Here is a 12,338-nt window from a genome sequence, read left to right as displayed (position 1 = left end):
AAGCTGTTGACTCTTTTTACATAATTCTCTCACATAACTCTCATTTCTTTCCTCAATTTTTTTTTCTGCCTTTCTTACTTGATTTATAAAATCTTTTTTGAGCTCTTCCAAGAGGAGTTTTGGGCTTGAAGACAATTCATATTCCCCTTTGAAGCATTTTAACATTGTTGTTCTGTTCTGAGTTTAAGTTTTGATCTCTCCTATTGCCATAGCAGCTTTCTATGGTCAGGGCTCTTTTTAATTTTTGGCTTATTTTTTAAAAGTTGAGCTCTGCTCTGAGGGCACAGGGTCATTCTCCCAATCTTCTTGCACTGGGACCTCTGGGACTGGTGGCTTGTACTAGGTTGGTCCAGCCTTGTTGTGCTTCTTGTGCCTTGGGTTCTGGGGCTGGAGGCCTCACAGCTGAACTGCTGGGCCAGGATGCCACAGGGAATTGTTTGCTGGTCTGTATTATGGCTACGATCCTCCCACGACTTGCCTCAGCTCTGCCTGTGCTAGGCTCTGCTCCTTTTCTCGCCATGCGAGACAGACCTTTCCTCAAGGCCTTTGAACTGAAATTCTTTTAGAACCTTGATTTAACTTTGTTTGTGAGGGACACTGGGGAGAGCTCAAGCAGCTTCCTGCCTTCTCTTCCCATCTTGAATCTGCCTAATTCAGTCTCATACTTATGAAATTGATCATTTGAACCCAAGTGGGATACTTTGTTTTTGTTTTTTTTAGTTTATTTTAAATGTAATGTCATTAGCTTAAGCCCAACATTCATTCCCATGAAAAGCAGGGGAGCAAGATTTTTTTTTCTCATGGTCTAGAATGTTTCCTGGTCACTACTATGCTCCAGTATTCATGCTTTTCTGATAATATTGATAGAGGCTGTTTTAATTTCCTTTATTTTCATTCTGAACCTCACTATACAATAACATCAGAAAACAAAGGTTTGTTTATGGAACTCTGATCTTACAATGTATAGTTTTTCTAGGAGTCTAATAAGGTGAACATGATGATAACAAAACCTCTCTGGTTGTCTTAAAAATGTGAATTCCTCTTTGATGCTACTGTTTGCATGAAGTTGAAGATTCGGGGTAGCTTATTTTTCCAATCTTCATAGGAAGGGGAGGACCTTGAGAGAAGTTCTAGAGGCATGTGCTCCTTTCAGAATTTCTGGGAGTTAGAAGGATTTTCACTCCCCTAACTCCATATAAAACACTTTAACCACTTGTAATATGGTAACTGCCAGGCTGTTAGATGCTGGGTTAAACCCCAGTCCTGGCCTTTATCACCAAGGCCACCCCTCGGGTATCTCGCTTATAAAATGAATTTGGGCACAGTGCCCTGAAGGCTTCCATCCCTTTCTAAATCGATGTTCATCTCAATGTGGGTACAAAAGGTCTCTCAACTCAGTGAAATGATGTGAAGCCTGCTCAGTCCAAGGGAAGCTGTGAAAACAATAGCAATCAGCTTCTGTCTAATTCCCATTCCTCAAAATAGATCTGCTATGTTTTAACTTGGCAGACAGAGTAGGTTAGTACAAGATATGTTGTACCTGAAGTTAGACTCTCAGTTCAAATCCTGGCTTTGCCACCTACTGCTTGTGTGACTGTAAACAAACTATTTTCCCTTTCTGAATCTCAGTTTCCTCATAAGGAGAACTGGAGAGGGAGAGGAGGCAGACTAAATGACCTCTCAGGGCCCTTGCAGTTCTAAGTTAATTGTTCCTGTGGTTAATTCTTAAAGGCTCATGAACAGATTGATTCAAAATCAAAGAAAAAATGTTCTCCTTAAGTCAGGACCTAAATAATGGACTGTCTGGAAGGTTGGTTCTAAGGATTTATCACTGGCTTTTTTTCTTTTTCTCTTTCTAGGTCACCGTTCCAAGCAGTAAAGACAAAGAACCGGCCTTGAATCTGACTCCCTCTAATCAGCGTTACTGGATTATATCCGATGCCTTCCTCATTTGGTTTTGTTTTGTTTTTACTCCTAAGTTTGCATCACCAGAACTGTGTCCTCTCAATTCCCCTGTGGCCATTCGAAGTATTGACTTGGCAGTCTAATAATCTCTCAAGCTGGGCTCAGCCTCAGTGTAGTCACTCCTTTGGGTGAGGAGTTAATTTCAGAGGTCTTTGAAATCCCCTTTTGATCCAAGCTAGCAAAGGGAAGAGTTTGCTTTGATTCCCCCATGATTTTTATTGAAGGAGGCCTTGGATGCAACCACACAGAACAAAATCCTTGAAGAAATAATTTCAGTTATTTGTACACTGGGTAACATTGTGAGAGATGGTCATTTACTCTGTTTTGCAAGAAACTACATCTCTTTCACAAAGTATAAAATAAACTAAAAAAACATGCCATCCAAAGGGACAAAGGGACAAATGACTTGGCACAAGGGGAATCTTTCATCTTGAATAACAGAAAGCAGAGAGATTCATGCTATGTATATAAACCACAGTTCCAGCCCAGGAGGAAAAATACTGCATAATTCTAGCCCCAGCCTGGGATCCCCATCCCTTCCTAAGAATGGAGCTTGGTGTATTCTGTGTGGGCAGAGCTCAGGTCATTGGAGTGGTAGCCCTTGGCACAAAAGTACAGCCATGCTATCTGGCCCATGTTACACAGAGGCAATGAAAAGTTGCCTTATGTTATCTTGTAAAAAGTTTGTCATTCCCTAATAAAGCCAAGCAAGGCATATCAGGAAAAGGAGAGCAAGGTTGAAGATCCATCAGCCCCCAGGATACTTTTCTCTTTCTTTCTCTTCCTAGACCCACTTCCATAATCTGATGAAAGTGCTTGCTTTCTCTAACCTCATTGGCTGGTGAGAAGTAGCTGTATGTTTGCAGCCCTCCTCATTGTCTCTCTGGCATGGCGGCATGGCACTACTTTCCACATGGGCTCAAAGATGCTAAAAATCAAGCCAAGCCTTCCATGTATGCTGGCTTGCATGTTTTGGTGATGCCTACATAAATATTCTGGAGAAAACCACTTCTCAGCAACAGTCTTCTTGGGGCCCTGAATGCTCAGAAAACAGGAATTAGAGAAACCCAGTTCTCCAGCCTTGATACTAGTCCCATGGCAGCTCTTAATTTCTTTCTCTGCTGGTTTAATAGAAATGGAAAATAGCCAATGGTAGTTACTTATCAGTCCTAGAGGTCTGGGGTTTTCTCTTGGTAATATGCACCCTGCGTGTTGTCAAGCGTTCTCTAGTTAGACAAGAGAAGTTATTGGCTGAATGCTAAATTGGCGGCCTCAGAAGTTGGCTGCTTTCTCACCCGTGGTCAGAACACTCTGAAAACAGCCCAAAGGAAGCTCTCATTCCATGTGAAGGTCACAAGTGTCAGTAGTTTTGGAGTTTGAGGACCAGCCGGTGCTTGGTGCACAGGGACCAAGAGCTTATGCTGAAGGGAGAGAAGCAAGAGGGGTAGTTACTTACGGAACTTGGGGAAAGTTAAGGCCTCTGGAGAGGACATCAATTATATGGAGAGCCAGGATTTGAAGGCAGACAGGAGAACAGAAGCTCCCAACTGCTGAGTGACCTGTAGTGAGGCCACTGACGCCTAAACACAGGACTGGCTAGCTTGAGCAAGCCAGGCATCATTTTACCTGGCCAGTTGTTTGTGTCCCAGGTTCTGGCAGCAGCAAAGCTTAAAGAAACAAAATATACATTATGTATTTTTTTTTTAAATTCATAATTTGGCAAATGCTGTCATCTGCCTTTTTAAATTTTATAAATCTTCATTTTTATATCTTTTGGAGCAGTCACAATTTCCCTGTTTCTCTGGCCTTCCTTATGTTTCCTGCAGTTGTCCTTAGTCTCATCACATGTCAGCAGGGGCTACTTCTGTCACGAAGTGCATGGCATCTTGGACACCTCCCCGGCTTCTGCCCATGGCCCTGCTGCCAGCATTGGGCTCAGGCCCAAAGGCAATCTGTGCTGTGATGACTGACCAGTCTAGCTTCTCTTTAGAACAATGTAAAGTATCTGGGCTTTGAAGAGAGAAGACTAAACACACAGCAGCCTCTTTGCCTGTTAGATGTAACTGAAACCCTTTCCTTTTTAGAAGAGATTTCCATTTTTCTTTCAAAAAACTAGATGAAGCTGATCCAGTTAAATTCCACCTCCCTACTCCCGAAGTCTAGAGCTCCTTGCAATGTTAAGAAGTACCCAAAACTTGTGGGCAGTGACTCAGTACTTCATTTTTCATAATGAGATAGCAAATATTTCTTTTGCTGCTATGCCCCTCCCTGGGGTATGTGCAGAGCTAAACTCTATAAGCAAATGATTTTACACTTTAATTCTGTGATTAAAATGGAGCGCTCCAAACTACGGATCCCAATTACTTTTGTAGATGGCCTTGGCCTCAGGAATCTGGACTATTGCATGCCTCTGATTTTGTTTCTTTGTAGTTCAGGGACTTGGCTTGCTGGTTCCCCCAAATGTAAGTGTTGGGGGTCAGGCTTATGGCAAGGCCACTGGATCCACCCTGCATTCTTCCAGTCGTCCTCTTTTCCACTTTTTTGGAGGGCAATTGGGTTTAAGTAACTTGCCCAAGATCAGATGGCTAGTTTTTGTGTTAAGTGCATCACCTAGCCGCCCCCTCCTCTTTTCCTAATGAGGCCTCATTCAGAGTCAAAGATCTAAAGCCACTGCTGACTAACCAGGAGGATGGGCGCCTGGATAGAAAGGCAGGGAGTTCACCAGAAATTTAGGTTTCAGAGGAAAAATAGGATTCTTTTAGATACATTTTCTCCCTGTTCTGGGGCCAAAGAATTGATGCAAAATCTCTGGGAAGAAATTTGAAATTTTAGACCTTGAACTTTGAGGTTCCTTTCTCTTTGGTGCATATATGCTATCCTGCAAAGACTGATTTCAAGTGGAAAAGGAAGGGTCCCGAAGGTAGCCCCTAAGGAGCTCCCTCTTCTGGATCCCAGTCGCCATATTGGTCCAGCACCAAGCGTGGTGTCTCTGTGGCCGGACAATGACTTCTGATCACTGGTTACTGATGATTGTTTATAATTTCCCACATTTCAATTATTAGCCAGTTTGAGGTGTCTTACCAGGAATCAAAATGGCCTATCTCGGTTTGTCTGTTTGCTACTTTGCTTCTTTCTACTCTCAGAAGACCTCCTGTCCATTGAATCCTGTGCCAAATGTTTTGTTTCAGAACCTGCTGATGTCATGGAGGTTTTCTATTTTATATGTGTGTGTTTTATTTTATATTCAGGGGCTTGATTTGTCCTTTGTTGCCTTTATGTCAGGTGGCCTTGGGATGGTTATTCATGTTTTCAGTGCTAATTTATACAAAGGGAAATCTAATCATGGCTGTGTGAAGCCCCTATTGTACTATAGTGAAGCCCCATCATACAGGGGCCTTTTCATGTTTTGTTTTTTTGCTTTTTTAAAATTGATAAACAAAGTAGGATAAAGTCCAAGATGGAAATGGGTCAATTCTGGGCAGCAAACATACAAGGAATGTGAAAGTCAGATGTTTGAGTTTCCCTGGATGCTGCTCATTTATTGTAATGCCTTTTTGATTTACACACATACAGCTAACAGGTATCCCTACAAAAGCCTCAAACCCATTTAGGACCAGGGGACATTTACTTATTTATTTTGTCTACTTAGAGTCAGAAAAGTGACTGTGGAAAGTGATTCCCCTTTCCTGTGTCTCCAGTGGTGCCTGCAGGTCATGAAGCCATATTTGCTTCCCTTTTATTGACACCAGCATATCTTTCTTCTCTGGGCCCTATGCCAAAGGGGAGCTTGACGGGGCCCTGTCCTATTAATGCTGCAATGAGCAGAGTGTCAGCTAAAGTCCTCTTCTTTCTGATGAAATGTGGAGAAATAGTCAAATTTAAGGCGCTCCTTGGTGCTGCCAATCAAATCTAGTCCTCAGAAATGATCAAACAAGGGTCTAGAGAAGTCAACCAGGGGAGAGGAAACCAGGACACTCTTCAAAAGAGTCACTTTTCTGATGAAAGTTGCACTTTAAGACAAAAAAAAGGAGTGGTGTCTCTGAAGAGCAGTATTGCCTTAAATTTGTTTGACTTCTCAGTCAAACATATCTTACTTCTTAACTGTGAGCCCCAGCCAGCTCTCTGTTATTTATGCTCATGGAGAGCAGGGGCAGCCCTTCCAGTGCATTGGACGTCTCCTTCCTCCTGGGAGCTTCAAGCATTTTACAAACTGTACTGTTGTATAGTTCATCCCCATTCATTTCATTTCTTTGATCTTTTGAATTAATTGTTCAAGGAACAAATACCTGTTGGAGGAAGAAATTCAGTTCCATTATATGCACAATTATTAAGGGGCTAATAGATAGTAGTTGCCATTCTTGACACTGAAAATATGAACATAAAAGTGAAACAGTCCCTGCCCTCAAGGAGCTTATGTTCTAGTGAGGAGATGCATGTAAACAGTAAGAAATACAAAATGGATGAATGCAATGATGCCTTCAAAAGGTAGAGATGTTCAGTGACCCGAGTCTCTCACATTTCACAAACAGTTACAGAATGATTGACTTTTGATTGCACTCATGAAGGCATCTCTTTAAGTTCTTTGTTCTCTTTTTGGTGACTTCTTACTCACCCAAAGGAAGTGGGAATGAATGAACTCATATTTCAAATGGAAGAATTGTGAGTATAAAGAAGAAACCCACCCCCAGTTATTCCTCACAGTCAAAAACTGGCCAAACTTTTATCAGATGGAGTGAACCCAAATTTGTTTTGAAAGGTTCTATTGGTGCCGTGCACACATACACACACACACACACACAATATATATATATATATGTATATATATGTATATACATATATATATATATATATATAAAACTGTAAATAATCAATTTCACCCACTAAAATTTGTGTAATAACTATTGCTTGCCTCAATATGCTGTGATTGCCATCCAGTAGCATTGCCTGGTCTCACACATTATTACAGTCATAGGACTGGGAACTCAGAGGGCAATTTGGCTGGCCATGTGGAGCTTTGCTTTCATATTAGCCCTGACACACACGTGAGGCAGGGAGTGCCTTTGAGTCTATACTTACTCTTCATACACAATAGCTATTAAGGAGCTCACTCAAAGTAATGGCAGGTTGAGCATTGTTTTCTGGTAATCTGCATTGTTCTGTGGAGGGTACATGTATTGAATGACTAGATGGGACAATCATGCAGAATTTCAGAGCTTCACCTTTCTAGAAAGCTAGAAGGGGCAGCAAGGGAATGGACGTTAGGAAGAAAAGGCTTTGACCCTGCCTATAGGGGAGATCGTGTTCTTTCTGCATGGGTTTGCCGTTGCCCAGCATTCTCTAAACAGTTTCCAGCTGTTGTGTTTCTAAAGGCATCTTTTAGCTGCAGACTTCCCATATTCTGGATGAAATAGTTCTTGGATGCTCCTGAAGCTATCACTTTGGCCCTTGTAAAGCATAAGCTGAATTATCTATTACGGTAATCACAACACATCCCAGAAGGCATTCATTAAAGCTTATTGCAACTGGTTAAAAGTTTGAAAAAGATTTCATTTCTGAAGTGTGGAGCCTTAAAGGGATGTGGGAGAAAGGGAGGGGGAACAGCTTTGTAAATTCCTAGAAATGAGCTTTTGAGATGAACATGTGTTATGTTCATCTAATGTTCATCAAGCCTAATGCCTTATTTTGAAAAGTTGTTCTGTGATGGAGTAACTGTGAGTTTCAATTCTGAAGTACTGGAAATGGGGCAAGGGGTGGGCATAGGGCAGGCATTCTTCAAAAACGAAGTGATCAGCTGTTACTTCTCAGGTCCAGAAGCACCCTGACCTGAAATGACTCAGCGTAGATACTGTCTTATGGCTTTGAAGGAGCTCCATGAAATCTGAGGATTTTGAAATTGTTCACAGTCGGGAAGAAGCAGTACCCAGATGCCTCAGTGGTCATTCTGTAAGCACCAACACAGTTAGCATCCTTGTAGGTTATATTTGATAGCACTTAGGCCACAGGAAACATGGAGATGCTCTGTTAGGGATTTTCAGTAAAGGTGCCCCTCCCAAACTATGATTTTTACCTACAGGGCAATTTGACAATGATGGACATGTGCTAGGTAGAAGAAACAATGAATGCCTGGCTTTAAGGGGTCTTTTTACATGCTGGCAGATACGGATGGACCTCCTTCCATTCATTCTTGCTTGGGACCAGGGCCAGTCATGGGTGTTGCCATACACCACATACTAGAAATTTTCTTGCTGAGATTTTAAAAGGAACATTCTTGGCTGCCATTTTGGTGACTCTGACTAGGTGTCTCCTGGATGGCTGGGGACAGAGCTTTGGTCAACATCCTATTTTACCCTTGCTTGAACTTGGGGCTTTACTCAGTGTAAATTGCACACTTACAATAGCTCATCTATGCAATCTGCCCCCCCTCCCCCCGTCACATCTTTTTTTTTTTAATCAAGTCTGACATTGAATTTAATGAATAATGTTTTGAACCAAAGGGTCATGTGTGTGTAGACCAGCCTGCTTTGTTTCCTGAGGTGAACATTACTGCCCTCTACTCTTAATAAAGCTGTCCTTCTGGTTAGCCACTGCACTGGTGTCCCTGTTTACTTTGTTCCATCATAATAATGGCTTTAGAAGTATTGATGAAGTATTGATTTGGGATAAACATAGTGGGAAGCTGGACATTTTACACTTTAAATGATCCCTCATTTTATCTACATGAATCCTCCCTGCATTAATTTCAATTGAGACCTCCCCATGCCTTTCCATACCATGTCCCCTTCTAAATCCTCCCCGTGTGACCCATGCAACAGTCAGGAGGCCTTTGTCTAGGTCCTATCACTGTGGTCCTAGTGAGATCACTCTGTCATCTTGCCACAGGAACAATCAACCCACTTTGGTATCTCTGAAATGACATCCCTCAAAACCCATTTTGTGCAGACAGTATTACTGATAAGATATTGAGGCAATCTGTTCCCTTCACACACCTTGCTATTTTTCTTTGTGTCACCTGAGATTTTAAGTTTCATTGTTGGCACTATACCATGATTTCCATCATTTTATATTACCAAAAAAAAAGTTTTCAGTTTTTTTTAACGTGGTTGCGTTTTGGGGAGGATCAGGGACCCTTGAAAATTCTGTACAGCTTACTCAAATTCAACCAAGTTTGCCCTCCTCCAGTTCTCAGATCACATCACAATGCATCTGCAATGATTGTTCAAGGATGCAGAGATGACTATCAAAGGTTTGTTTGACTTTTCCTTTTGTAATAATGGTTATATGTCTTTGGTGTGCAAACATGAGACCACATCATGAATTAGTCCCATTGCATTTGGTGCTTTGAGAGGTTTACAAACTGGCTTATGTTAAAGTTTGGTATTTGTATGTTGATACAGATAAGGGTGTCATGGAGGAAAGACAATCTCAGTCATGCTCACCTAATGATGCCAACAGGTGTTCTGACCCAATGAAACTGTCTGATTCATTGACTTTTCATAACTCATAACTAACCAAATGGAAGTCAGGGCCACAGCATCAGAGTCTTATGATGGGCAGGGCCAGAAAGCTGGTAGCAATTTGAAAATTGCCAGGATTTAAGGTTTCCAGGCTATTTGTTACATTATCTCCTTTTCATTTCATGTGGAAATAAGTTCTGTTAACATTAAGGGGGCAACAGTGACCAAACACTTTTGGAAAGGTTTTCCTTTTTTTCTTGGAACAGTGTTCCTACCACATCCCAAGATGAGCTTATCTGCCGTAGAAGCCATAAGCTAAGATCCAACAGCAAGGCAACATTAGGAACATTATCCATTGTTGACCTAATCATAGCTTTACAAAAGGTGAATTTCACCTTTTGAATGAAAACTTGATGAGGAGTTCTGATTTTGTTTAGCTCAGCCCTCAGCAAAATTACTTAAATTGAATGATGTTCAAAGTTATCCAAATTGATTGGATTAAGGTTAGCATCATTCTCTTTATTTATTTTTTTATCCATATAGAATCCAAAGTATTAAAACTGGAGATTGGAATCTCTTATTGGAGAAGTTCCCTGAAAGTGTTATACCTAAGGATTCCAATGCAGACAGTTGAATCCAGGGTAGAAGAAGTGTTTGGCAGACCATCTTTGCTCTGGCAAGAGCTCAATATCCCTTTTATATTAAATACTATTTCATAGAGCCCATAAAAGTTTAGAAATCCCTTTACATCTAGTTTATAACAATAATATGAAGTAAGCACTATTATTATCCCTATTTTATGAAGGAGAAAATTGGTAGACTAAATGACTTACCCAGGATCACATGGCTAATGACAGAAGGGATCTGAACCCAGGATTTCTCGACTTCATGTCTAGCATTCTATCCACAGTGCCATGCTCACTGTTTGCCTTTGAGTTAAAAAAAAAGTTACATACACCTGTCCAGTATATTACCAAGAACATAGGGTACACTCAATCAAATATTGCTGTTTTGGCTATTGTGCTGGAATGTTGGACTTCTCTTTAGGGATGGGGGTATATGTGTCTGGATTTAGGGAAAGGTTTGGGGATGGTTTTGTAGAATGGCTTAAATCAATGTCATGAATTATGAATGAGTCAATAAATAAGCATTTCTCAAGCCCTACTATGTGCCAGAGTGTGTGTGTATATCCTATATTTCTATTTATATAGGAAATATATACATATAGAGACAGAGGGGGAGAGGGAGGAAGAGAGGCAGAGAAAGAGAAGAGAGACAGGAAATATATATATATATATGTATATATATATGTGTGTGTATATAATAGGGAAATATAGGATATATACAATCTAAGCAAACTCTCCCTATGTAGAGAGTTTGATTAGATTGTAGAGTATATGTGTGTGTGTGTGTGTGTGTGTGTATCCTCTATTTCTATATAATATATGTAGGAAATACATATAGAGAGATTCAGAGACAGAGAGAGAGAAGACGTATTTGTAGGCAGTGGGGAAGCAGTCAATAGACAGGGAGAGACTGAAGTTAACAGAAAGTGGGAATGGTAGAATGGATAATCTGAGGACAAGTATGGGGTAGAATGAAATCACTTTTGTCTGCAAAAGGAGTCTGCCTTGTTGGAAAAGGCCAACCTCATTATGAGAGATGGGCATGAAGGAGGAGAAGAAGGCATCTCGGAGATGTGAGCTGACAAAGAAGGGAACAAGATGGATTTCTCAGCAAATTCATTTCCCCCAATGAAATCCATGTCTACAGTCCCCCCTTCAGATGAGGGAGGGGAGTGATGGGAGTTATTTGGAGGAGCTGCTTTGCTGAGGAGGAGGCTGCGTGAGTCAGGAAGGAGAGAGCCCATTGAGAAGGTCAGGATTCTAATTAGCGAAGGCGAGAAGAGAGAGCATTCCAGGCATGGGAGCCGGCTGGGAAACCGCACTGACATCTGAGGTGGATTCTATTTTGAAAAATAGCAAGAACGTCAGTTTGACTGGATTGTAGAGTGTGTGAAGACAGTCATGGACATCAAGCCTAGAAGGTGAGGATAGGCTGAAAAGGACTTTAACAGATAAAGAAAAGACAAGGGTTTTGGTCCTGGAGGCAACAGAGAGCCACTTGTTACAGGGTGAAGCTTGTACCTAGGAGCATAACTGACAGCTTTGGAGAGGCTGAATCAGAGGGCAGAGCCTGGAGACAGAGCCCAATTAGAAGGCTAGAGCAGTAGTCCAGATGAGACATGAGTCTGTACTGGACCAATGACTGTGAGCAGAGAGAAGAGAAACATTGGAGAGACGTTGTGGAGGTGGAATCAACAAGATTTGCCAGTGATTGGATTTGGGGAATGAGGGAGAAAGAGGAGTTGAATAGTGACTCAGGTTTCAAAAGGTGCTGCCACACTCTACAAAATTAGGGAAATCAGGAAGGAGGATATTTTTGGTCAAAAAAGATAATGAATTATGTCTTCAGTATTTTGAGTTTGAGGCATCTGTAGGGAGGAGGCATAAGAAATGTTCACTAGATAGTTGGGGATATGGTACTGAAGCTCAGAGGAGAGACTAGGTCTAACCTTTTAGATCTGGCCATTATATGCATAAAACCCATGACTGAGTCCATGGGGGCCAAGAAGGTCATTAAGACTAATAGCATGAGGAAAAAAAAAGACCCAAGACAAGTCATTAGAATCTGCTCATAGTGAGGGAATTCAATATGGACAATGGACAGAAGGAGCAGTCATACAGGCAGGAAGGAGGAGAACCAGGTGGGAGTTGTATCACAAAATCCCCCAAAATAAGAGCTCGTCCAGGAGGAGGGGATAAATGGCAGTGCCAAATAAAATAGAAGGCTTGAGAATTATAACCACTGGGAAAAAAGGGGGAGAGAATATTTGAAAATGTGAATCAATTCAAAACA

At 41.4% G+C, this 12,338-nt stretch overlaps 1 protein-coding gene across 1 annotated transcript in view; it reads left to right on the top strand.

Annotated features, from left to right (window-relative positions):
* CCDC50 (coiled-coil domain containing 50) overlaps nucleotides 1–8,554 on the top strand; it is a 65,285-nt gene extending 56,731 nt beyond the window's left edge. The window contains exon 10 of the mRNA XM_069083215.1: nucleotides 1,860–8,554. Coding sequence (XP_068939316.1) covers nucleotides 1,860–1,899 — 40 coding nt within the window. The 3' untranslated portion in view covers nucleotides 1,900–8,554. The remainder of the gene's footprint in view (nucleotides 1–1,859) is intronic.
* Nucleotides 8,555–12,338: the final 3,784 nt, after the last annotated feature.

This window comes from Petaurus breviceps, unplaced genomic scaffold (assembly GCF_028583685.1).
Source record: "Petaurus breviceps papuanus isolate PSGF00001 unplaced genomic scaffold, PetGlider_PUasm1.0 173, whole genome shotgun sequence".
NCBI classification, from domain to species: Eukaryota; Metazoa; Chordata; class Mammalia; order Diprotodontia; family Petauridae; genus Petaurus; species Petaurus breviceps.
This window is presented reverse-complemented; position numbering and strand designations above follow the sequence as displayed.